The sequence below is a fragment of the Amblyomma americanum genome, chromosome 7 (assembly GCF_052857255.1).
Source record: "Amblyomma americanum isolate KBUSLIRL-KWMA chromosome 7, ASM5285725v1, whole genome shotgun sequence".
Lineage (NCBI taxonomy): Eukaryota > Metazoa > Arthropoda > Arachnida > Ixodida > Ixodidae > Amblyomma > Amblyomma americanum.
This window is the reverse complement of record NC_135503.1, coordinates 56,065,603-56,087,624: the sequence shown is the minus strand read 5'-3', so window position 1 is coordinate 56,087,624 and position 22,022 is coordinate 56,065,603. Positions and strand designations below refer to the sequence as shown.

The 22,022-nt window shown below is 45.7% G+C and overlaps 1 protein-coding gene across 7 annotated transcripts; it reads left to right on the top strand.

Moving 5' to 3' along the window:
- The first annotated feature begins 5,666 nt into the window (after positions 1-5,666).
- LOC144099161 (uncharacterized) lies at positions 5,667-16,211 on the top strand. Of its 7 annotated transcripts, none has more exons than XM_077632289.1 (4): positions 5,667-5,797; positions 9,163-9,200; positions 12,487-12,668; positions 13,114-16,211. In XM_077632289.1, exons 1-4 carry the CDS (start codon positions 5,737-5,739, stop codon positions 13,328-13,330), a joined length of 498 nt encoding a protein of 165 aa, XP_077488415.1. In that variant the 5' UTR covers positions 5,667-5,736; the 3' UTR covers positions 13,331-16,211. The 7 variants fall into 7 exon arrangements, with proteins under 7 accessions (XP_077488415.1, XP_077488414.1, XP_077488413.1 ...); XM_077632288.1 differs by having other exon boundaries at positions 5,687-5,797; positions 13,111-16,211; XM_077632287.1 differs by having other exon boundaries at positions 5,687-5,797; positions 12,484-12,668; positions 13,111-16,211.
- The last annotated feature ends 5,811 nt before the right edge of the window (positions 16,212-22,022 follow it).

Below are 22,022 nucleotides of genomic sequence, written 5' to 3'. Positions count from 1 at the left end.
GGATGTCCAGGCGACGATAGAGCAACCTCCCAGCAAAGAAGGCATACCTATAGACACCATAGTTGACCACTTACACAAAGCCGGGCTGCAAACTTCAGCGGAAAAGTCAAGAGATTCGATCGCCTGATGAATCGAACACAATATGAAAAGAAAACCAACGCCCTGTTTCAACTCGCCTTCTAGGTGAACATGTACCAAAGGTGACATCGTGCAGAATACTCGGACTCATACCCGACAACAACGCGCCAAAGACCCCAACCGAGATCGACAGATGGCACCACGTTTCCACAGGCACTCGGGTTTCACGGGCCTGGAGCGGATGACGAGACCGGTAGCTACCGTGACGGGGCAATGCTACGAACCAAACATAGACTGACTGTGGCTTAACCATCACACCGCACCGACGCCATGGACGTCATAGCACCGACGCAGTAGGTGTGGCGCCGACGTCATAGCGGTCGCCATCTTTGGGTCCGGAAAGCGCAGTGGAAGCCAAGGCGTTTAGTTAGTCCGCCTATCGCCAACCGGCTCCCGCGTACACTGTGGGAGCTAACCGCCGTACCCAAAGATGGCGCCCGTGACGTAACATGAAAACTACCCACAGAATTAGGTGCGAATCTTCCTCCTTTTCTCCGCTCCCCTGTTTTTTTTTTTTTTTTTTTACAGCGAGAGCTGTTATAGCTTTGGTTTAGCCATATATCCCTGCATTCTACCAAGGAATCTACAGCGTCAGCCGTAAGATCTTAATCGCTTAGTGAACTAATTTATTTATTTATTTAGCGGAATGCAATTGAAATTAATTTAATTCAATTCAATTTAACTTCACCAGCTGGCAATATAGACGATGCAGATTCCACAGCCAAATGCACCGCTAAATGGCTAAACTAAAGCTATTACAGCTTTCGCTGATTAAGGAGCTAAGCTCTGTAATGTTTCTTTTTTCCTCGCTTTTGCTCTTTTATTTTCGTTTTTGGTTTTTATTTTATTAGTGCACTTTGACCCGGGGACTAAATTAATTAGCAGGGCCCATCCGCTACACAGGGTATGTCCTCAGGTATCTATTTGTCTGTCTATCTGTCTGGCTGCCTATCTCTGTCTATCTATCTGTGTGCCTATCTAACTGTTTGTCTCTCGGTCTACCTATCTATCGGTCTATCTTATTTGGTTTTAGGGAGTTAACGTCCCAAAGTGACTCAGGCTATGAGGACGCCGTAATGGAGGGCTCCGGATAATTTCGACCAACCACCTGGGGTTCTTTAACGTTCACTGACATCGCACAGTGCACGGGTCTCTAGCATTTCGCCTCCATCGAAATGCAACCGCTGCGTCTGGAATCGCACACGCGTACCATGGCGGATCTATTTATACCTCCCTAACCCTACCCTACCCTACCTATACCCTACCTTACCTACCTAGTACCTACGATTCATTTGTCCTTCTGTTGCGCATACTCAGGGTGCTTTGAGGATCATGTTGCGGCAGTTTTCAGTGCAACTTCAGGATTTGTATAAAGAGCTTTTTTTTTCACAGGGGTGCCGTATTCAAAGCTAACGTAAGAGAAGCAAACTAGAATAAGCAAAAAGAAGAGACAGAGCACGCATGCCGCAGAAAGCTACAACCAGAAAGCATGCGCTACATAAGACAAGGTTTAAAAGCAAGAATGTCTTGTCAGATCTCCTCAAGGCATATAATTATAATTTTGGATCACAATGGTTTTCTTCGTATCACTATTACATGTGCACACATATTTTTAATAAACCTGCAGTTTTTATATAATGGGAGCCGAGTGCAGGAGAAATATAAGCTGGTTCGATCTCAGGTCAATTCCATATATATATATATATATATATATATATATATATATATATATATATATATATATATATATATATATATATATATATATATATATATATTGTCATGCGACGGGATGATTGTTGGACATATAGGAAATTTTCATCGTCAAGTCGTCCAAAAAAGTACAAACTGAGGTCATCCTCATGATGACATTTAGCACACGTACTCAAAATTTACTCAGAACGTCCTCTTCGGGATGAGGACGTTTCGACCATTTGAGGACGTCCTCAGGATATTTGGTGTCGTCTGCGTAAACGATGGGTAAACAAGGAAGATGTGTGGACTTTTCTGCTCCAAAGCCAGCTGCAAGCTGTCTCTCCGAAGGATGTTGTCAAGAAGATGTATACCTACGTCGTGTATGGCTACAACAACGTGCACAAACAGCTGTTCAAAACTGCAGCCTCTGTCAGCGGCCTTCAGCGGATCCTGATGAAAGCAGCTAGGTGGCTTAAATAACTGTGCAGATGTAAAGACATCTTGGCGAACGGGCGGCCAAGTCGCAGGCTATGTTCATCACTGACGACTGCCGCGTAGGAGATAAAAGAGCAAAGTCCTGGCACTGAAGGCAGCCCTCTCAGAAATTACAAAGTAATTCAAAGGGCACTGGTCGACCTCCTACAATTTTCAGGACATGCCGCTCATGTCATCAACATGTGGCATGACAGTGCACAGCTCAATGCTTGTGCATTGAAGCATTTTTGTCATAACATATCCGATTGACGTTAAGCGCTATAACCGCCAGAAAGAACATAGTGAAAAACTAAAATGTTTGGAAGGCACGAAACACACGTACGTAAGAAGGCGAAGCGCGCCTGGTCTAGTATCATGTTGTTTAACTGTCCCAGCCTCAGTGTGAGCAGCCTAGTGCTCTCAAAGCAGCTCGCTTTTTCACCATGTACCAACACCAGCCAGGCCACATTCTTGTTTCCCGCCCATGAAAATGGCGCATACCCGTAAGGGACGTAGGAAGGGTGAGGCGCCGCCTGTTCTTCCGGATCGTGGCAGACGACGCACGAGGCATGTAGAAAAGCGCGACTGCAGCGCCGGTAACTCCAGCGACGCCCACGGTAGCAGTGGTAGTAGCAGCGCCAGCTAGCGGGCAAGAATGGGAAGCTGCGCATTTCGGGTGTCCACCGCGATATGTGAGACAGTTATGCGTCATTTCCGTTCCTCAAAAACGCAATTTTATAATTTTTTTATTTTTAAACTTGATCTGAGAAAGTTGTCTAAAACTGTCTCTAAAACTCTCTGTGGAAATAAGCTGCTTCTAGCGAACGTGTTTAGATAACGACATCTGGAAAACCTGCTCCGGAGATGCGGCCCCAGTTCCGTCGCCGCATTAATATCAAAGGGACGCGAGCGCCATCTATATAATTGTGTCAGTGCTAAGTCCATTGTACCACGGCCGGTATCGAGGGGGGCGTGCACCACCCTCGAGAGAGAGAGAGAGAGAGAGAAACAACTTTATTGCCATATATAGAATGTCTGGATTTAGAACAGGTGGGCTTGGTGTGGCCCCGAGGTGGGGGCCACTTCTTGAGCGTACGAAACGAGTGCCAGTTGGATGGTCTCCATCCCTCCTCAGAGGAACTTGGCAGTAAGGTTCATGGGCGCGAGTAACCCGCGCAATCCCAACCGACCCCTCAAGCTCCGTCTCGTTCGCCTCGAGTGGGAGATCGAAGCTTACTCCGTCAAAATGAGTCACGAACAATGACATCAATCCTGTGACCGTCTTACCGACCAGCTAGAATGCAAAAAAAATGGCTGTGGTTTAGCTCTGGTGAAACATGGAGTGACGCGACAGCTACAGCTGGCCGAGTGGAACTCGCTCAGTCGAATTGCTGTCTTTCGCTGCTCCGTTCCGTTGGGCGTTCCTTCTTCATCTTCGTCCCTGGACGTGGATTCACTCTCTCCCCTCTCCACTGCCCCACTCGGTTTCGACGGCGCGCCGCGCCGCCGGCCGTTGCTCCGCACCACGTGACCAGCCACCCCGTGGCCACCATGGCGGCGCCGCCACGCTGAACGCTCGAAATGCTAGCGTAATGTAACTATCGCTACAAAACTCGTGGTTCTTGCTAAGACATCTACTGACCCAACTCACACCAAATCCACATCTCACAAGAACCTCACCCACGTCCTACACGCCTTTCAAGGCACAAATGAGGAACTCCTCGCCACCCTGAAAGACAAATGCATCAATACTTCCACCGAAATCCCCATCCCATCAGGATACACGGGCGTTCAGAACCCCAACGGATGAACGCCGACATCACGGCAGCAGAAGTCCGCGCCGCCCCTCTCGATACCGGCCATGATTATACCACGACCTTTGGCTGCGCTTAGACAAGTGGTCAGTTGCTGCATAACTGGTCCACGCTGGCTCGCGCCTCGCATCGTCTGCGCCGGGTGCGGCTGCTAGCTTCTAGCCGCACGTCACTATTGATGTCCACTGCTTGGATTTCGTCTACGTATTGATAAGTTCGCGTGCGCTCTACACTTGGGGTGCGAGAAGGCAGGATGCTCGGGGTTGAGCCTTTGGGAGTAGATCTCGGCCAAAACTGAAAGCCCTTCTTTCCGTGGTTCCAGATGGTGAAATCTAAGAAACACGACGTGCCGCTTGCCCCCTTGTAGTTAGGCTTGATAAAATCCTTCACGTGGGTAATATGCGGCTGCGCAAAGTAGTCTGCAGGTCCGCTTTGTCATGGCTGAAGTCGCTGCAAAAACACTAAATTTCGCGAAGTGTGGGCCCCCCAGCGCTCACCTTGCAGCACTGACAGCAGAAGAAAAACACCTTAATAGATTTTCCCTTCGCTTCATTCAACAGCTGTGTAAAGGAATAAAATATTTAGTGATTGACATTCTCAGAAGTAATTCAAACGCCTATTGAACTTCGCAGCCTCGGCCTGGGTTCAAATCCCCATTTATTTCGTAAAATCACGTACGAACTCTGACGTTTACAAGCTGCCAAAACCGGCTTTTAGGAAGCTAACGAAGCTAACTTGCCCCGACATGCATGCAGATACGGTTAAAGAAGCCCGAACAACGAGCTTTTAAGCTTTCATGACGGAACACAGCATCCCTCACTAAGTCGGCTCCCAGAAAGTTCGCACAGCTAGAAGCCACAACGAGATGAGCAGCTGTGTTCCAACGCGTCTTTAGTGTGCCCGGCTAAAGTTATTGTTTTGTATGCTACTAAATTGTCTTGTTTTTATAATACAAAAGATATCAAGGCTAAAACTATGTTTGTATTCCTTAAACACATTTGTGTACGCACGCGAGCCACCGTCCGCTGTGCTCCTCAGAATAGCAGACGACGCGCCCATTCTAAAGCGACCGCAGCGTCACCTTCTAGGCGACAATTGCATAGCTGTTTCCCAACATCCTTTATCTGAAAACGTTGACTTTAACGTATTCGATAAACTACATCGATGTTTTATTTTATTTTTGATAATGGCACAAGGTGCAACGTTCTTGAACTACCACAGGCCCTACGCACTGCGTTGGTTTCGGACAGCACCGGTGCAGAATATCGAAGACGCTCTTTGTAACTTGTGGTCTCGGAGGCCGCAAAGTGCTACGCGGCAACTCTAGCAATGCGGCACTGCGCCATGCACCAACGCACATTCGTCGAGCACCACACTGTTTGCGCCCGGGCATGCGCGTCTCCACAGGCAATATAGGTGTTAAAACCAACAAAAGGTTTAAAAAAAATTATTGAAAGCTCGCTCAAAGAAACGCTGAATAGCCGGAATGTAGCGGCGCTGATGGTGCTCACGTGCACAACTGCGCCGGCGACTAGGCGGAAACCACGTGGGCCGAAGCCTTGCCTGGCTTTGCTTATAAATAAGCGGCGTAGGTGCTGCCGGCGAATGTGTAAAAATGACTGCGGCGCTGAGGGTTATTGTTTCGTGGAGCGGTGAAGAAGAAGACACCGAGCACGGTGAGTTCTAACCTTTCATGGCGACAACGTGTCAAATGCGTGAACTGCTGCATGTTAGAACGCTTGCGTGTTCGCTGCGCTGGCTGCGCATCGTCACTGGTTCGCTTTCGTGTCCTCTCAGACCACAGATTTGAAATCCAGAACTATGAATTCAAAGAAGGGCAGAGCTGTACGTTCGTCTTCGTTTGTGAGCGGCGGTCGAGCTGATACGCAGGTGTTGTTGATATGTCTGGGTGGTAGCGGGCGTGGAGACCAAAAGCATTCGAAGGGAGGCTTACTGTTTGCTGATCTAGTTTGTACACTCTTGTCGGAGAGGAGTCTGTTCTCATCTCACAACACTTGGTTTACCCATGGTTAGGTTTCACATCCCAGCCTAATTAACCGCACTGCAGAGTGTCGCAATATCTGCGCTGTCTTTATTTTGTCAGTTGTATGCACTGCTTTAAGAACTTTGTTTGTGATCAGTCATATTGTTTATATACCTGCGATGTCAGCCGAGGAAGGCTGTAGGTAGTACACTTCCGTGTTGGTACTGGCATGCGTGCACGCTTGAGTGCGCGCCATTAGTAGTTCCGTATTGTAGTAGTACGAAATATTAACGAAAAGCGGGTTCTAGCAGCCCAGTGGCGCATTTGGAGGTGGGGGCGGACTTAATCGCACAATGCACATCACGAACGTTTTTGTACTAAAAACGGGAAGTATGGGAGAAAACTGGTTACAGCTGAAATCAAAATTTCCTGCTGTAGTGCACTGCAGAGCCAGGCCTTCGAGATTAGATTATCCATGTGAAAATCGTATCTGCGTAATGTATAATGAAACTTTTTTTCTGTTTCCAAGCAAGTTTCAAAAGTTTAAAACAAATATATTTCTTTCGCTGTTTATTTGCCAGTTGTGTGTGGCATCTAAGCAAGTAATATGCAGTAGCATCTGCAACCATTTTCCTGCTTAGTAGGAATTGCCTATTGTTTGTATAGTGCTTTTTTTACAGCAATCTTTTTATCTTTGATGTTTGTTGCAATTTGGTAGCAGCGCATCTTGCTCATATTAGCATGGTAGTTGAAGTATAACAGTCTTCTAAAAATTTCGCCAACTAAGGGCCTAATCGAGAGCAAATATTCCCCACGAGATAGCATTGAATTGTCTACATTCCGTGATATGTAATTAAACATTTGTACTTGCCTGGTTTTTTTTAATTACTTGAATACTGGGTTTTTTTTAATTACTTGAATACTGGTGCAGCCCTGGGTACAGATTTCTGAAGGGCTGGCTGAGCTGCTGAATCAAGGGGCTGCACCCCCTGCCAGTTGGAGGAAGCAGCCAATGGCTTTTCTCCGTTATCTGCTGATTTCACTGCCTGTATTTTAAACATTCCGCGTATTCCACTGTATGCCTTGTAAGGGGCACGGACCTCGTCAAGCCACCTTTGGCTTTTTGTCCGTGCCCCTAAGCATCTCAGGATGTTTGATTAAATTGATTTGATGCTTGTGGGCAAGTTGTTCGGCTCCTTGAGGGTGAATTTAGTCAAAAGGAAGAGCCATTGTTCCTCTAACTAAAACGCTACTAAAATGTAACAGTAAGCTTGAAAACAAACGTGCAACACGCCCATACACTGACCTGGGCTTTCGGTTGCTTCTTTGTCCTGCAGGCGAAGCAGCCTGTCGGATCTTGGCTCGCATCTGCTAAAACCGCAGTCGTAGCCGACAACAGTTTCTCTTTAGTTCTAGAATATGCAGGAAAGTACCGGTGTTTAATTATATTTCAAAGAGCGTAGTCCTTAATGCACTACCTTGTTAGCAATGTGTGCCCTCAATTAGTCCATTACCTTGTGCACAGGAATTAGTTCTAGTGTGGCATTAGCATGATAGCGGACATAATAGCATGCAGCGAGCAACTTATCTCCACAGAAACATTTAGTATGGCCTTCTGAAAAACGTGATGAGTCACGTGGAGGTGAAAGGTCCTTCCTGAATGGTTGCCACTGCCACTAATTTTCCAAAATGTTATATTTCAGCCATTTACAGTAATAAAGTAACGCTTATATCCACGAGCAAAATGTCCCAGCAATACCTTTGCAATTAAAATTGTATGAAATAAGAAACTCAGAGTGGCACCATCTAGTCAAGGTGTTGCTAAGTGCAAACCGCTTGGTCTAGAATACGTTCCACCACATGATGTGTTAAGCTCAGAACACTTTTGTAATATTAATATAAATTGCCTAAGTTATTTTAGTATTTAAAACACTGTGACAAAGCTCGAAGCCTATTTTTATTGCATTTCAAGCAGCGGCAGACGGTTGCAGTGCAGCTTGAGGCCCCGCTAGTGCGAGGAGCGCCAGAATCAAGAGTGCGTCTTAACAACTGGGCTGAATTACAGCTTGCGCTTTGTTGTCGAAGCAAGGTCAGTCGTAGAGAAAGGCAACAACACCAACAGTTACTGGCAAGCGTGCTGACCTGAACTGCAGTGACTGCTTATTCAGCTGAAGAGAGCGGCTCACACTTAGAAGGATGCCGCCATGTTTTCACGCTAAGTGTGCAAAGCCACAACACTTACTTCTCAAAATTGTATGCATATCTTAATGCTACTTCGCTGTTAGTGTTCTGCACATGTGAACTCTGGACTTGTTATTGGCTAAGCACGCAATCGTGCAAAGCCTGCATTGCTAAAACTCTCTTTTGTTTTATACTACAGAAGTCTCTGGGTGTAAGAGTAGTCCTTAATATTATGTAGGTGCTGTGCTAGGTACTTCAATGGATTTCTGTTTGTGAATAGAAGTCCTATTAATTTTTTTTTACCAAAATAACAAACTTTCACAAGGAATTCAACAAAATGCAGTGTAAAGTCTGCAGGCCAAAACCAGAGCCTTTTGATATTGGCAGTTGTGAAACTTCCCATAGCGTCGATGTATCAAAATACGGCAGACTGAGGTGCCCAAAATTTGAGTGTTTACAAATTTTCGTGCCACTCTCAGTCAATGATGTCAACTGTGTTCAAGTTGAAAATTTTGAGATTGTTGATAAACACACAGCCGCCTGGCTACAAAATCAGTGAACCCGATACAATAATGAAAATCAATAGATATTTCTAGTAAAAGAGATAAATTAAGAGGTAAAAAGACTTTTTTTTTTTTTTCAGGAGACAATGGTGCCGCCATTTATACTGTAATTAATGGCTGCTGTAATTAACTTCTAAGAGCTCTAGGCCAAAAAAACATTGGGGAAGCCCATTAATGCATAAAAAAAAAGATTTGCACAATGCTGCATTCTTTTAGATCCAGGTCATTTGGCAAAGTGGATGCATGTATGCACAATTTTCATGGTGTTTGCTTTCCTGTATTACAAGCAGTGTTATGATTTGTCCCTATGCAGGTGCTCTCTCCTGTGCTCCTGCTTACTGCCAGCCCGTGGTAAAGTGGTCTCACTCCCAAGTATCCATTCGAGTATTAACCATCACTATCATGCATTTTTGGCAATAAGGGCAGGGAGAAGTATCATGGACCTTTTCCTCTGTAATGTGCTCTGAATTTACCTAGCCTTCTCATCCGCCATTCTTGCTGCGGGGTGTAGCTGCCATCCCCATTGTTCAGTGAATGATGCAGTTTTTCTGTTTTTTAGAATCCTTGAGTTTGGAGTTCACCAGATTAGGTGCAGCTCTGACAGCATTGCACTCACAAATACCACGAGCACGTTTTCTTTATCTCTGCTCCTAACTTTTTCTTCGAAGTAAGCTCTTGCCACAATGGTAAAGAAACCTTGGCTGCACAAGGAGGTCGGTTTCCAGTCTTTGCAAGCTTTCCGCACTAACTTCAAGCATGGGAATCGCATAGGCGTTGCAAAAATGTCTCATGCTATGGGCAGCCACTTTACTGACCACAGTACAAACTTCCACTGCCTCATACCAGCAGAGAAGGCACAGAGGCCTTGAAGTCGCCTTGGGGCTGTTCACGGTAACCATTACTGCCATTGCAGGCCAAGAGGATTCGAAGGGCCACAGCAAGCCCAAGCCCTGCAGGCATACTGTAACTGGTGGTTGCTAGAGGGGCACGCTACTGGGAAGAAGGTCTATTTTTGGGGAACAATTTTTGTTTTCTGGAAGTAACTGTGCGACAATAACTTGAGCAATTTACAGTTTTAGCAGATTGGTTTATCCTTCTTTTCAGTGATTCTGACCAGGAAAACTAATCAGTAGCTCAGTGGTTGTGGCTCTTGCCAGAGGGCCAGTGTTCGGGTCCTGGCAGAAGTGGCTACATTTCAATAGAGGCAAAGCACAAAAGGCGCCCATAAAGCTGTGCAATGTCTGCACATGTTAACCATGGATGGTATAAATTATTCCCGAGCTATATACTGTGGCACACCTTTCTTCTTTCACTCCCACCTTCCTCCCTTTCCCCACAGCATAGTTGAGGTATCCACCAAGGAGTGAGCCAGTTACTGCGCCATGTCTTTTAATCAAACACCTGTGAGACGCCCATCCCAAAATCTAGGCGCCTTAATAATGGGAGAACTCTGCAAGAAAAGTGCAATTTCTTAATAAAAGCAACGATGAAAGAGAAGAACTGTCTCCTTCATCACAGGACCCCCCAAAAAATGAAACTTGGTTTTGGGGGAAGGAAAATGGTGCTGTATTTGTCTCTCATCTCAGTGGACACCTGCTGTGCTCATAAGTGAAGGAATAAAGGAGGGACTGAGAGAAGGAAGGGAGAGGTGCCATAGTGGAGGGCTCCGGAATAATTTCGACCACTTGGGGATCTTTAGCATGCATTGACATCGCATAGCACACAGGCACCGTTGCATTTCGCCTCCATCGAAACACAGCCGCCGAGGTCGGGTTCGAACCCGGGTACTCCGGATCAGTAGCCGAGAGCCCTAACCACTGAGCCATTGTGGCGGGTAACAGGACCCTAGCAAAAGAAAGATACTTAAGACCTGGTCAACTTAGTAGCCAAATACATTGAAAAATCAAGCTGTAGCAGTTTAATGAACAGAGGTTTATTCTATTTTGGCGCATGAAAATAAATTGTACATCAGTGTCTCCAGCTTTTTGTTTGTTTGCTGCCAGCGGCAACACACTTCTCTAAAATTGTTGAGGCTTTCTGGCTCCCGCAATTATCAGTCATGATGATTCTGTATGCGCAAAACTTCCCAAACGTCGTGTGATCACTCTCAGCGCGAAGCAGCTGTTCATAGAAAGGCAGTGGCTAGGATGAACCAAAGCTCTCTGCTCACATGTGAGCTCCCGTGCCGTTGTCGGGACAACTGCTTTAATCCAACACGGTTCTCATCAGTTGGAAACTTGGAATCGGCAAACTCACCTAAGCCACAAGGGTCTGGAAAAAATTACGTGGTGCACGCAAGTCTCCTTACGTGCGGAAATGTGAAAGCTGCGAGCTGTCTGCCACCTGCACCATCTGTTGTGCCAACGCCGTATATTGCTAGGGGGTTTTCAGTGGGGTCTGCGTGGTGGCGCTACGACTGCACGCCAAGCATGGAGGAAATTTACCGGAAACAGAGGAAATTTGGTATTCGCTTCATTGCGACATGTGTAATTAACATTCTCATGATTACTTATGTAGGCCTCAGTACATATTTCGAAGGTGCATTTTTAGAATTGTGCATTCTCTAGCCACTCCTTAACTTCAAACGTTGAAGCGTCATGGCAGAGTGTCAGCGCCAGCAGCCCTGGTTCGATTCCCACCTAGACCCCAGTTTTCCTTTTATTCTAATGTCTCGGGACTTGCATGACTCATGGCGTCATATAACCGATAACGTCGCATACCTAGTGACATCACAACGACCAACTTCCGGCGACGCATTTTGCAGACACTTCCGGCGTCAACATACCCATCTAATGCTTTCGCATTAATAAAGTGGATGAAAGAAACTAAAGCTTCGGAGCCAACCCACTTGCGCCACAACATCTCTTACAGTGCTACCTGCGCCGTGGTTTCATTTTTGCAGTGATGTGCATAAGAAGCATGAGCAGCATAATAAAAAAAAAAAAACCTCTGCTCTTGCGAACATCGCAGGCGGAGGTACGGCATTGGCATGAACGATAACGTGGCCACGCTTAAACGCTTCCCTGCATGCACCACTGCTGGCAAGGGGGCGAGTCTGCCAAGCAGGACAATTCTGTGCTTCGCATTTTCAAGTTGCGGGCTCTCTTGTGCAGCCATGACCTAATAGAGTTGTAGGCAGACGATGGGCGATTGTTGTAGACGTAAGGAGATCCCAGACTTTGGGATCGCGTTAAACATATGTCGGGTGATTGACACAAGTCAGTTGCAATTACATGCAGATATGATGGGAACAAGCCAAATCCTTAGTGTGTTATGCAGCTAAACCCATGCAGTACAGCAGCAGCATAACATTTAACGTTTCCACATAAAATTGATCTAGCCTTGCTGCATTGAGTTGAAATACAGGTGCAATGTGAATATTGAAATTAACATTTTTAAATGCAGTCGAAACGCAAGTTTTGTGCTGGTATGAGCACAAACAGCATGCTCCATTGAACTTTGCTCTGCTTAGAGAGGCAGCTTAGAAAAGACCTTGAATTAATTGGTTGGGGTGTGTAGTAGTTGTCTTTTAGCATTCCCCATTTCATTCGACATTGACAGCTCAAACTGCTGCATGTGTCATTAGTGCCTCAGAATCTTGATATGTACTGCAGCGTATTTGTTTTGTTCCCAGAAGCTGGCTAATGTGACGCTTCCTGTACGGGCCCCCCTTGAGATAAATTTCATCGGTGGAAGCTTCGTCTGTACAAGTTCACCTGGCCTCACCGTGGACCATCTGTGCAGTCATTCGAAGGATGGAGGTCAACCATCGTGCTCCATCGGTGAACTCTGCACAACAAGTTCCATCCCTGTGCTTAGGTAAGTGTGTTGTTCAGCCGGCTGTAGTGTGCGAATTTTAGAGCTCTGTGTGTACCAGTTATGCATCTTTTCCCTTCTGTTCGAGCTCTTGTTTCAGGGGCATGTATGCATGTTCTGAAAAGAGAAAAAAAAATCTAGTGACAGGATTTTGAAATTTTTTTTAAAGCCATCCCCCTGTTGATTTTATTAATCTGCTAGTGCCAGCCTATGACGATGTATTGCCAACTCACAGTGTTGACCCAACACCTGACCTGGTCTAACACCTGCATTTTTTACATATAAATTTGTTAAACCTCCTCTTACTCGAATCAGTGTTCGCAGTTTTTGCTGTTATTTTTTAACTACCTTAAATAGGCTCTTAGGTGCCTTGTGGGCCCTCGGTGCCATTGAAACTTTAACTGAATTGCTGAGAGAGAAACCAACATTGCTTTTCTCATTTCAGCAGAGGAGCGATGATGGGAAGCGATCACAGCCCAGACAGGATTGCGAAAGGTCGCAGAGACGTTCTTCCACTCAATCTGTGTGCGCTCTTCACATTCACAGACCTTCTGATCAATCTTCTCGGCTCTGCTGTAAATGCCACCACTGCGGGTTACCTCGTGAGCTCACCACCCTATCACGAGTGCTGTCAAGAACTTATTACATTCCATCGGTTCTTGTGAGCAGACCACCCTGTGTGGACTGCTTTGTGCTTATTACATTTCATCGCTTCTTGTGAGCAGACCACCCTGTGTGGACTGCTTTGTGCTTATTACATTTCATCGCTTCTTGTGAGCAGACCACCCTGTGTGGACTGCTTTGTGCTTATTACATTTCATCGCTTCTTGTGAGCAGACCACCCTGTGTGGTACTGCTTTGTCATCTGAGACTTCTTCTGTTGATATTTTGCTCTCTGATGATCAGAAGCAACTTTCTAAATGAAGTCCCATTTGGCGTAATTGTTGACTGACATGGTTTTCATACTAATAAAATCAGTGGTGTTGCAAGTGGCTTGGTGGGGACAGCACTGAAGCTGCCAAAGCCTTGAAATCTTAGGGGTTGAATTGGGGAGATAAATATATTCTCCCCCATTTAAGCGCGGCTGACACACAAAGTTCAAAACCGCCAGACCCCACCCCGTGATCGCATACGCTACCAAGCGCTCGCCAACCACGGCGGGCCTTGCTCTGACGCAACAAAGGAACGGCACATTGACTGACACAAGCAGGCGTTTATTGCTACAGCAACAATAATGACAGCTAGCAACAAGATATGCTAATGAATCGAGGTCGTCCGACTCACCAGCAAGGTTCCGAGCGAATGTTCGCCCACGCTAGGGCAAGGGATATACTCCGAGGCCAGACGGGACTAGATACGGGAGCCAGTCTTCCCGCCGCTTCCTCGCCCCGCTGGTGAAGTGCGGAGCCGCGACACGTCCGCTCGCGCCGACGATCCCAGCCGAACAGCATTCTGCCCTCTCCCGCGTGCGAGCAGGCTCTCGCACTGTGGCTTTGGCGCCCTGTCTCGTTACTTTAGGTAACAAACAAGGGAATGTGCTCCTCATCAAGGCAAGGCTGCTGCTGCACGGTGCATTGCGGGAAAGTCTACACAGGGGACTGCAGGGCATATCCCCACAAATCCTGGTGATGAACATAGTGCCTTGTTGAAATTGTTCCTCTACATGCATTTCCAGTTAAAAAAATGGAGCAATTGAAACTGGCCATAACTAATTGGAACCGATTGAAGTCCGACCAGTTTCGGTTATGTTTTGTCCCCTTTCAATTGTTTTTCTTGACTGGGTTGTCGGGAGGGGGATCGAGGTGTTTTCACACCCAAATGGTTGTTGTTCAGTTTAAATAAAATGGCTCTTTTTCAAATAGATGCAGTTTGTCATCTATCCTGTTGTGGACCATATTTTCTGTTGTACAACCTTTGTCCGTAAAGTTCAGGGACTCTGTCCATTAAAAAAAAAATGTTTAACATTAAAATCATTTGTGTACCACCTCTTTGAAATAGTATCCCTTGCAGTCTATACATAGCTTCCAACGCTTCTTGAGGTGTTGGAAACAGTTGAAAAACGCTTCTTTTGGCTGGGCTGTCAGCTCCTTTGTCGTGGCGTCTTGAATGGCCTCCACGCTCCCCATCCTTTTAGGGCTTTCTTCACACAAGGAAACGGGAAACAATCGCTTAGGGAGTAGTCGGGCAAGTATGGCAGATGGGGAAGTACAGTAATGCTGTATTTGGTGAGAAATTTTGTCACGCTGAGAGCAGTGTGCGGCCTTGCGTTATCGTGGAGAAGGCTCCATTGTCCAGATGCCCATAAGTCGGGGCGATGGCGTCTCAGTGCATCACGCATGTGTTGGAGCATGCGGATATAAAACTCCTGATTCACCGTCTGCCCTTGTGGGACGAACTCTTGGTGTATGGCTCCTCTGGCATCGAAAAAACTATCAGCATCGTCTTTGTTTTGGTCTTCTGTCGCCGCACCTTTCTCGAAGCCGGAGACCTTGTGGACTGCCATTTGGCGCTCTGCCTCTTTGTTTCAGGATGGTATTGAAAATACCATGTTTCGTCTTCATCAATAATGCTGTCTACGAATGCAGCATCCTTCTCTGCCTCGGAGAGAAAATCTGCACTCACTGATGCCAGCGTGTCCTTCTGGTCCTATGTGAGGGAGTGCGGCACAAGTCTGACATTCAGCTTTCCGTTTCCCCAAGTTCTCGCGCAAAATTTGGTGGCATGTTGTCTTACTAATGTCGAGAGCATCTGATAGCATGTGGACTGTAATGGTGCGGTCTTGCTGTACGATTTCCCTGATCCAAGCTACGCTGTTTTCGTTCCGTTAGGTTGAAGGGCGCCTTTGCCTTGTGTCGTCTTCCACCGACGTTCTCCCTGAAACGAACTTCTTGCGTTGCGCCACTCGAAAACTCGCGCCCGTGATAATGTCTCATTGCCGTAAGCGCCACAAAGGAGCTCGTACGTCTGTGTGGTTGTCTTGTGAAGCTTCACACAGAATTTTATCTTTGCACGCTGTTCGATGTGGACGTCCATCTCTCCACATTCACTCACAGTAGAATGCGCAGAATACTAGTGACAACGTATTTTTCTACATGTAGTGTAGTGCCATCTAGCAGCTGACACAGCAATGAACGTAAATAGCTCAGGTTAGCCCGAAAAGATGGCACTACACATACGCATCAACATTTGCTTTGGGAAATCATTTCTAGAGAAGAAAATAAATCAGTCTCGAAACTTTATGGACAAAGGTTGTATAAGTTGCATTTTTTTTTCTGAAAATTTTTCATCAGTGAGTCTTACGATGCACCGCCATGTGTAGGCTTTTTATGTCTAGGAACTGTGTTCCATAAGAAAGTGTGTAAAAGTGGCAAAAATTGGTTGTTTAACATGTTATCTTACGGGTAGGATCTCGTATCCTCGCCACAACTGGACTGAATGCGGCAGCGATGTGAGCAAAGCCAAAATCAGTGTTGTTCAGAACATAGCTCCCCACCCACAATCCACTCGTTTCCTTTTTACAAATAAATGTTTCTCTTTCTCACAACATAGCTAGACTACCTGGACTGATGTGTTTGCGATGTGCACTTCGTGTTGCCAACGCATTCAGTCCAGCCATATTGTGAACATTCTCAATTTCAGCGTCTCATCCGTTGGGCCTCATGCATGCTGTGTATTCTTGCTCAACATCACACAACCTGCTAGGCGAAGGAGCTGCAATACAAAATTCAAGTTGCATGCCATTGAATATATGCTGGAGAAGGGGAACGATGCAGTAGGAGGGCAGTTTTACATGAGCAAAAAAATATGGGACTTGTGCAGAGACACAAGAGCACTCCGATCGATGAATCCAGCAAAATAGTCTGTGCTGCCTGCTGCACCCGCCGTGGTGGCTCAGTGGTTAGGGCGCTCGGCTACTGATCAGGAGTTCCCGGGTTCGAACCTGACCGCGGTGGCTAAGTCTTTATGGAGGAAAAACGCTAAGGCATCCGTGTGCTGTCCGGTGTCCGTGCACGTTAAAGATCTCCAAGTGGTCGAAATTATTCCGGAGCCCTCCACTACGGCACCTCTTTCTTCTTTCACTCCCTCCTTTATCCCTTCTCTTGCAGGGAGGTTGAGGTGTCTGCTGATATGAGAGATACTGCGCCATTTCCTTTCCCCAAAAGCCAATTATTGCCTGCTGCAAGCTTGCGTTCTGTCACGCTCTGGACGAAGAGATCCTCTGTGTTTCTGTAGCGCTTACCAAATTTGCAGGTGCGTCTTCTAGACCAGTGCAACTTGTGTGGTTTTTGTCGGAAAAACTGCACAAGACTCCTACAGTACTTCAGGTCAAGCTCCAAATGTTTGTGGAGTGATCAGGGATGAGTGAATAAATATATTTTTTACTTGGACACCTTTTGGACTGCTGCTGTTCGGACTCCAATATGGGCAAAGCACTTGTGATGTGCTACCTGTGAGTATGATGTGCTACTTAAGTCTAAGGCAATTTTGCATATTTCCCATACATGTGGCAAAGCACGCGTGGTATGCAGCTGATGCAGTTAATTTCTCATTTCTCCCTGTAAGTATTGGTGTTGTGTAGAATGCGCTTGTGGTCTGACAGGATTTTTTTAAATGCTGAACATGTAACAAACCTTATGGTGTCAGTTTGTGCGAATCTCAGCTAGGTAAGTGGAGAAAGGGAAAGGTGTGCTCTTGGAAGGATTGCCTGTACTAGTAGAGGAAAGCTCCCATGTTGGCTTGGGTGCTTCACCTGACTTGCGCATTGTGAATATTCAGCTGCACTGCTAGGAGAATATTACTGGTTGAGAGCTTGAGTTAAAGCGGAAGCGCCTGCCTATTGAATTATAACGCGAGAGCATTAAAGGCCACATTTCCTAGAAAATTTGCTCCCAGGATAGTGAGCAAACTGCCCACTGTAGTAGGTGGCAGTTTAATAATTGGTTGCTCGGGAAGAGCAACCTGGGTAGCACAAGGCACACCCCAAGAAGCACCTGCCATCGCAGGGCAGGTTGGGTCAAAGATCCATTCCCAAGCATTTCGCCCTGAATGAGCCGAGCACCAGGGCAAGGGACGCCTGTACCCATTGTACAGCTGAATGAGGACTGTCACGTGTGCTTGCACTCCATGTGAGCCATGAAAAAACTGCAATATAATCGCTGCTTCCACATTCGTTGTCATTCCAGCTCTTGAGGAAGGCTGGCTTCAACACTAGTGAATTAAACCAATGAAGCACAGATTATATGGACGTTTTCTTATGGCTTGCATGACACAAAAGCACTCTGACGTCACAGCCATCGTTCACCATTGAAACAGTGTGATAGAAAAAATTCGATTGTAAATTAATAAACGGCTGTAAGCAACTATCTCGTGGTGATTCATGCGTAGTAGTGTCTTCCGCATCATTGTAGAGAAGAAAACGTGCCACCAAACTTGGGTGTCTATACTCCTTTAAGGCAGAGCTTCAGTGTCCTTTCCAATCTTTGAGTGCTGCTCATGATTTGCATTCAGAAACAGTTAAGTTGTATAATGAAGTTCCTCGGTGAAGGCATCATCTGCAACGGTACATCCACTGCAGTGCTAAGGACTTCCCCATGTGCGTCAGTCATCCCATTCCTTTGCTTGCCACAACAACCCTATGTCTGCTTATGTCCCCACTTGACATTTACCCGGGCTTATCTATCAGATGCAGGAGACCTGATCACCCTCTCAGGGGGTAGTTTCGAATTGTTCACCGGCCAGAGTTGCTGTGTAGGCTGAGAGAACAGCCAACACTTCCTCCAGTTTTTTTTTCAGCACTACCTAATGCTTAAGAGTCGCTGTGGTAAAAAGAGAGATTGCTACACTTTCCCACCAGTAGTACTGTTGGGTACCCGCTAGTTTCCAATAGGTACAAGTTTAACCCCAGCCCGGTGCTAGACTTCTCTGGGGTATGTGACATGCGTGGCACATGAGCCATCAACACAATCTTTTTGTAGACGATGCCACCTTGTGTCGTTTTGCCCTTTGACCAAACCTGCCTTTGCGCCATTAAGAATTGTAACAACTTTCCCATCAGGCTCCAGTGCTGGTTATATTTCATCTTTGCCCAACGTGAAGAATATAAAAGCATAGTGGTGCTAGTGCTGTTGCTTCGTGAGATCAGACTTGCTCCTTCTACATCTCCTTCCCAGTTGCCTAATTCAGAAAACAAGTGGATTTTAATATAAAATGGAATCTGTTACCACTGTTACTTTTCTGTTACTATTCACAAGCTTTTTGTGTGTTTCTTAAGCTAAACTATCTAGTACTGTGTGATGTCTCCAATGTAGTTGACAGCCCTGGAAGCGTGCGTTGCACATACACATAGCACAGCATAGTTTAGCAGTATGCGATAAAGTGCATTTGGCTTGCAAATTAATTCCATGACCAGGGAAAATGAAACTACTCAGAGGAAAGAGCATGACCTACGTGCATCAGCTCTTACCGGGCAAATTAATTCTGATTGTGATTAATTATCTGACAAGCAGGCCACGGCCTGTTTTTCTGAGCTGATCTGTTATCATTTTTTATCAGTCATTTTGTTCTACAGTTGTACTGGCCAGCATAGCAACGTAAGGATGATAGGAACTTTCAGGAAGCTGCGAAGATGAGCTATCGGCAAGCCAGATGACCACAAAAGCGTTCACAGGGAAATATTGTTGCTGTAAAGTCTTGGCACATGCAGTTTAATTGGCCTACAAAACTCTCTATGTGCCAGCTAGATGGAGAATGTTATTAATGCGAAAGCATTAAATGGCTATGTTGATGCTGGAAGTGTCCGCAAAATGTGTCATTGGAAGTTTGACCTCTGTGATGTCATCGGTCATGTGAAATCATGAGTCATGTAGGTCATGATGCATTATAATAAAAGTAAAAGAAAATCAGGGTCTAGGTGGGCATCGAACCCGGGCAGCCGATGTGCGAGGTGACATAACAGGATGACGCAAAATTTACAGTGATGCTGTCACACACGTGAGCTGAGTCATAATTGCTGCCGCGTGCAGAGAGGAGGAATTATGGAAAAAGACATGCGACACAAAACCACGTCCAACAATGCTGATTTGAGCAAGAAATGTCAGTTGCAGACGAAATCCCGGCGACTTCATCACTGGTTGACGTGTGCTGGCAGTATTCCCAAATACATTCACCGAAATTCTGAGCAACCGTTCGCTGCACAGCATTCCAAGTGATGTCATACATTGCTCTTTGCATATAGCTTACATGTTTTTGTCAAATTGTAGGCTAGCTTGCGACAGGGCCCAGTTTGGACCAATAATTTATGCACCTTCAGTGCATGCTTTCTGAGACTACATTTTCCCTTAAGGTCTTTGGGTACGGTTGAGGTATCTACCGAGATGTCGAGATTTGAGGACTACTGCAACCTTTCTTTTGCTCTAAACATGTTTTCACATTCTTCCACATCACACTCGCGAGCTGAGTCATAATCGCTGCCACGTGCAGAAAGAAGGAATTATGGAAAAAGACATGCGGCACAAAACTGCATCCAACAATGCTGGTTTGAGCAAGAAATGTCACAGGCGCAGACGAAATCCCGGCGGCTTCATCACTGGTTGACATGTGGTGGCAGTATTCCCAAATACATCATTTATGCAGGGCTTTTTCTTCCTTAGAACTATTATCCAAAAGAGAATAAATGCATGCATGTAGTACCCGTCGGAACAGTGTAAGCATCAGACTATGCCCGTGCTTTGCACAGCTACTGACGCACTGTTATGTCGTCAACCAATGGGTGTAAACATCTGCATCATGTGCTTATTATAATGAAAGCAGGTTGTTATGTATAATGTAATGTATATATATAGGTACTGTGGCACGTTGTTTGCGCGCTCAGTTTAAAAAAGATAGGAGTGTTGCATTCATTTTTGTGCTGATGCTTAATTGACAAGCGTACAGATTGGGATTGACGATCTTTTTCCACGGTCCTCCTTGAGGTGGATCACTTGTCTCAGGATCTTGTTTTGGGCTTCTTTGTGGCCTCCTTAATGCGAGCAGGCAAATTTCAACCACCTGGGGATTTTTAACGTGATGTCCAGTGCATGTTAAAGATCCCAAGGTGGTCGAAATTATTCCTGAGCACCTCTTTCTTCCTTCCTTTCTCTGAATCCCTTAGAGCCCCATCCGCCGAGATGCGAGACAGATACAGCGTCATTTCCTTTCCCCAACAACCAATTTTCATTTTCATTTAGCCTTTCCACCCCTGCAGCTTTTCCCGATCAAAGAACCTCCTCTGTGTTTTTTGAATGTCTCAAGTCCCGCAACCATGCAGGAAAAATATAAAGATCGCGGTGCAGATGTTTCTGGCAGTGTGGAAGACACAACCAGTTCCTGTATTTTTTAAGGGACCTGGATCTTCAATGTTCCACTCAGTGCACTTTTCCTATGTATATACATTATTTTGTTTATCTCTGCTGTTGTCTAGTGTCGTACGTCATGACGGTATGTGTGCATGGGTGAGTGCATGAGCAAGAAATTTTGTACTGAAGACCACACAGGGCCTCTGCCTTTTTTTTTTTATTTGACCGCCGCCCAATAAGAGTTCTTTTCAGAGTTTAATAATGATCATAAATTCACCCGTGGTGCATAAACCTTTGTTTATAAAGTTTGGCTCAAGGTTACGTGGCTGAAACCTGCTGTTTCTCCAAAGTTCATGCCCATGCATATGGTAGCTAGGAATTTGATCATTGGAGAGGCTATTGAAAAAATCTTGCTTGGTCCTGGTGCAAAGCTTTAATTTCCTCAAGCTCTTTTTCATCCTTGATTTGCAGCAACTTTCTAACAGCAGCATAAAAAATTATCAAGGTGAGAATTTAATGCATTGACGGAAGTTCACTATATCCTTTGTGCATGCTGGCTTCTATTGTTATGGTTCTCAATCTGGTGTCTGTTGCAATATTGGCATCAGGTGAGAAATATAAAAGTGACTGCAATTAATTAAAGAATTCATTCATCAGGGCCAAAGCAGAACCATGTACGTACTTTAGTATTTTCTTGACCTTGTTCTTTCTCTGGTACAATAACTAGATGCACATGCATGATGCTATTATTTAAGACAGTCATATTCTTTAAAAACTTTGAGGCCTTCTTGAATATACCCAAGAAAATGTGGTAGCATTTGGAGGTTTATTGGCCCACCCCCCAAATATTCCAAAGGACCCCTCAAATTTTGGTGGTGGAAGAGTTTGGCAAACATTCTTGTCCTCAAATTTTCAAATTAGGTAGAGCGGGTGGTTTTCGCAAGACAACCTAAATGTTATCACATTGAAAAGAAAAATCTGATTTGCGTTCGTGTTCGATCGGCAGCATGAACAGACAAGTTGC

Excerpts from the sequence above, each read along its gene's own strand:
- LOC144099161 (XM_077632283.1), top strand. The coding sequence starts at position 5,737 with ATGACTGCGGCGCTGAGGGTTATTGTTTCGTGGAGCGGTGAAGAAGAA. Across the intron at positions 9,234-12,483 it reads ACTCCCAAGTATCCATTCGA|AAGCTGGCTAATGTGACGCT; the intron begins GTATTAACCATC and ends TTTTGTTCCCAG. Across the intron at positions 12,669-13,110 it reads AGTTCCATCCCTGTGCTTAG|CAGAGGAGCGATGATGGGAA; the intron begins GTAAGTGTGTTG and ends TTCTCATTTCAG.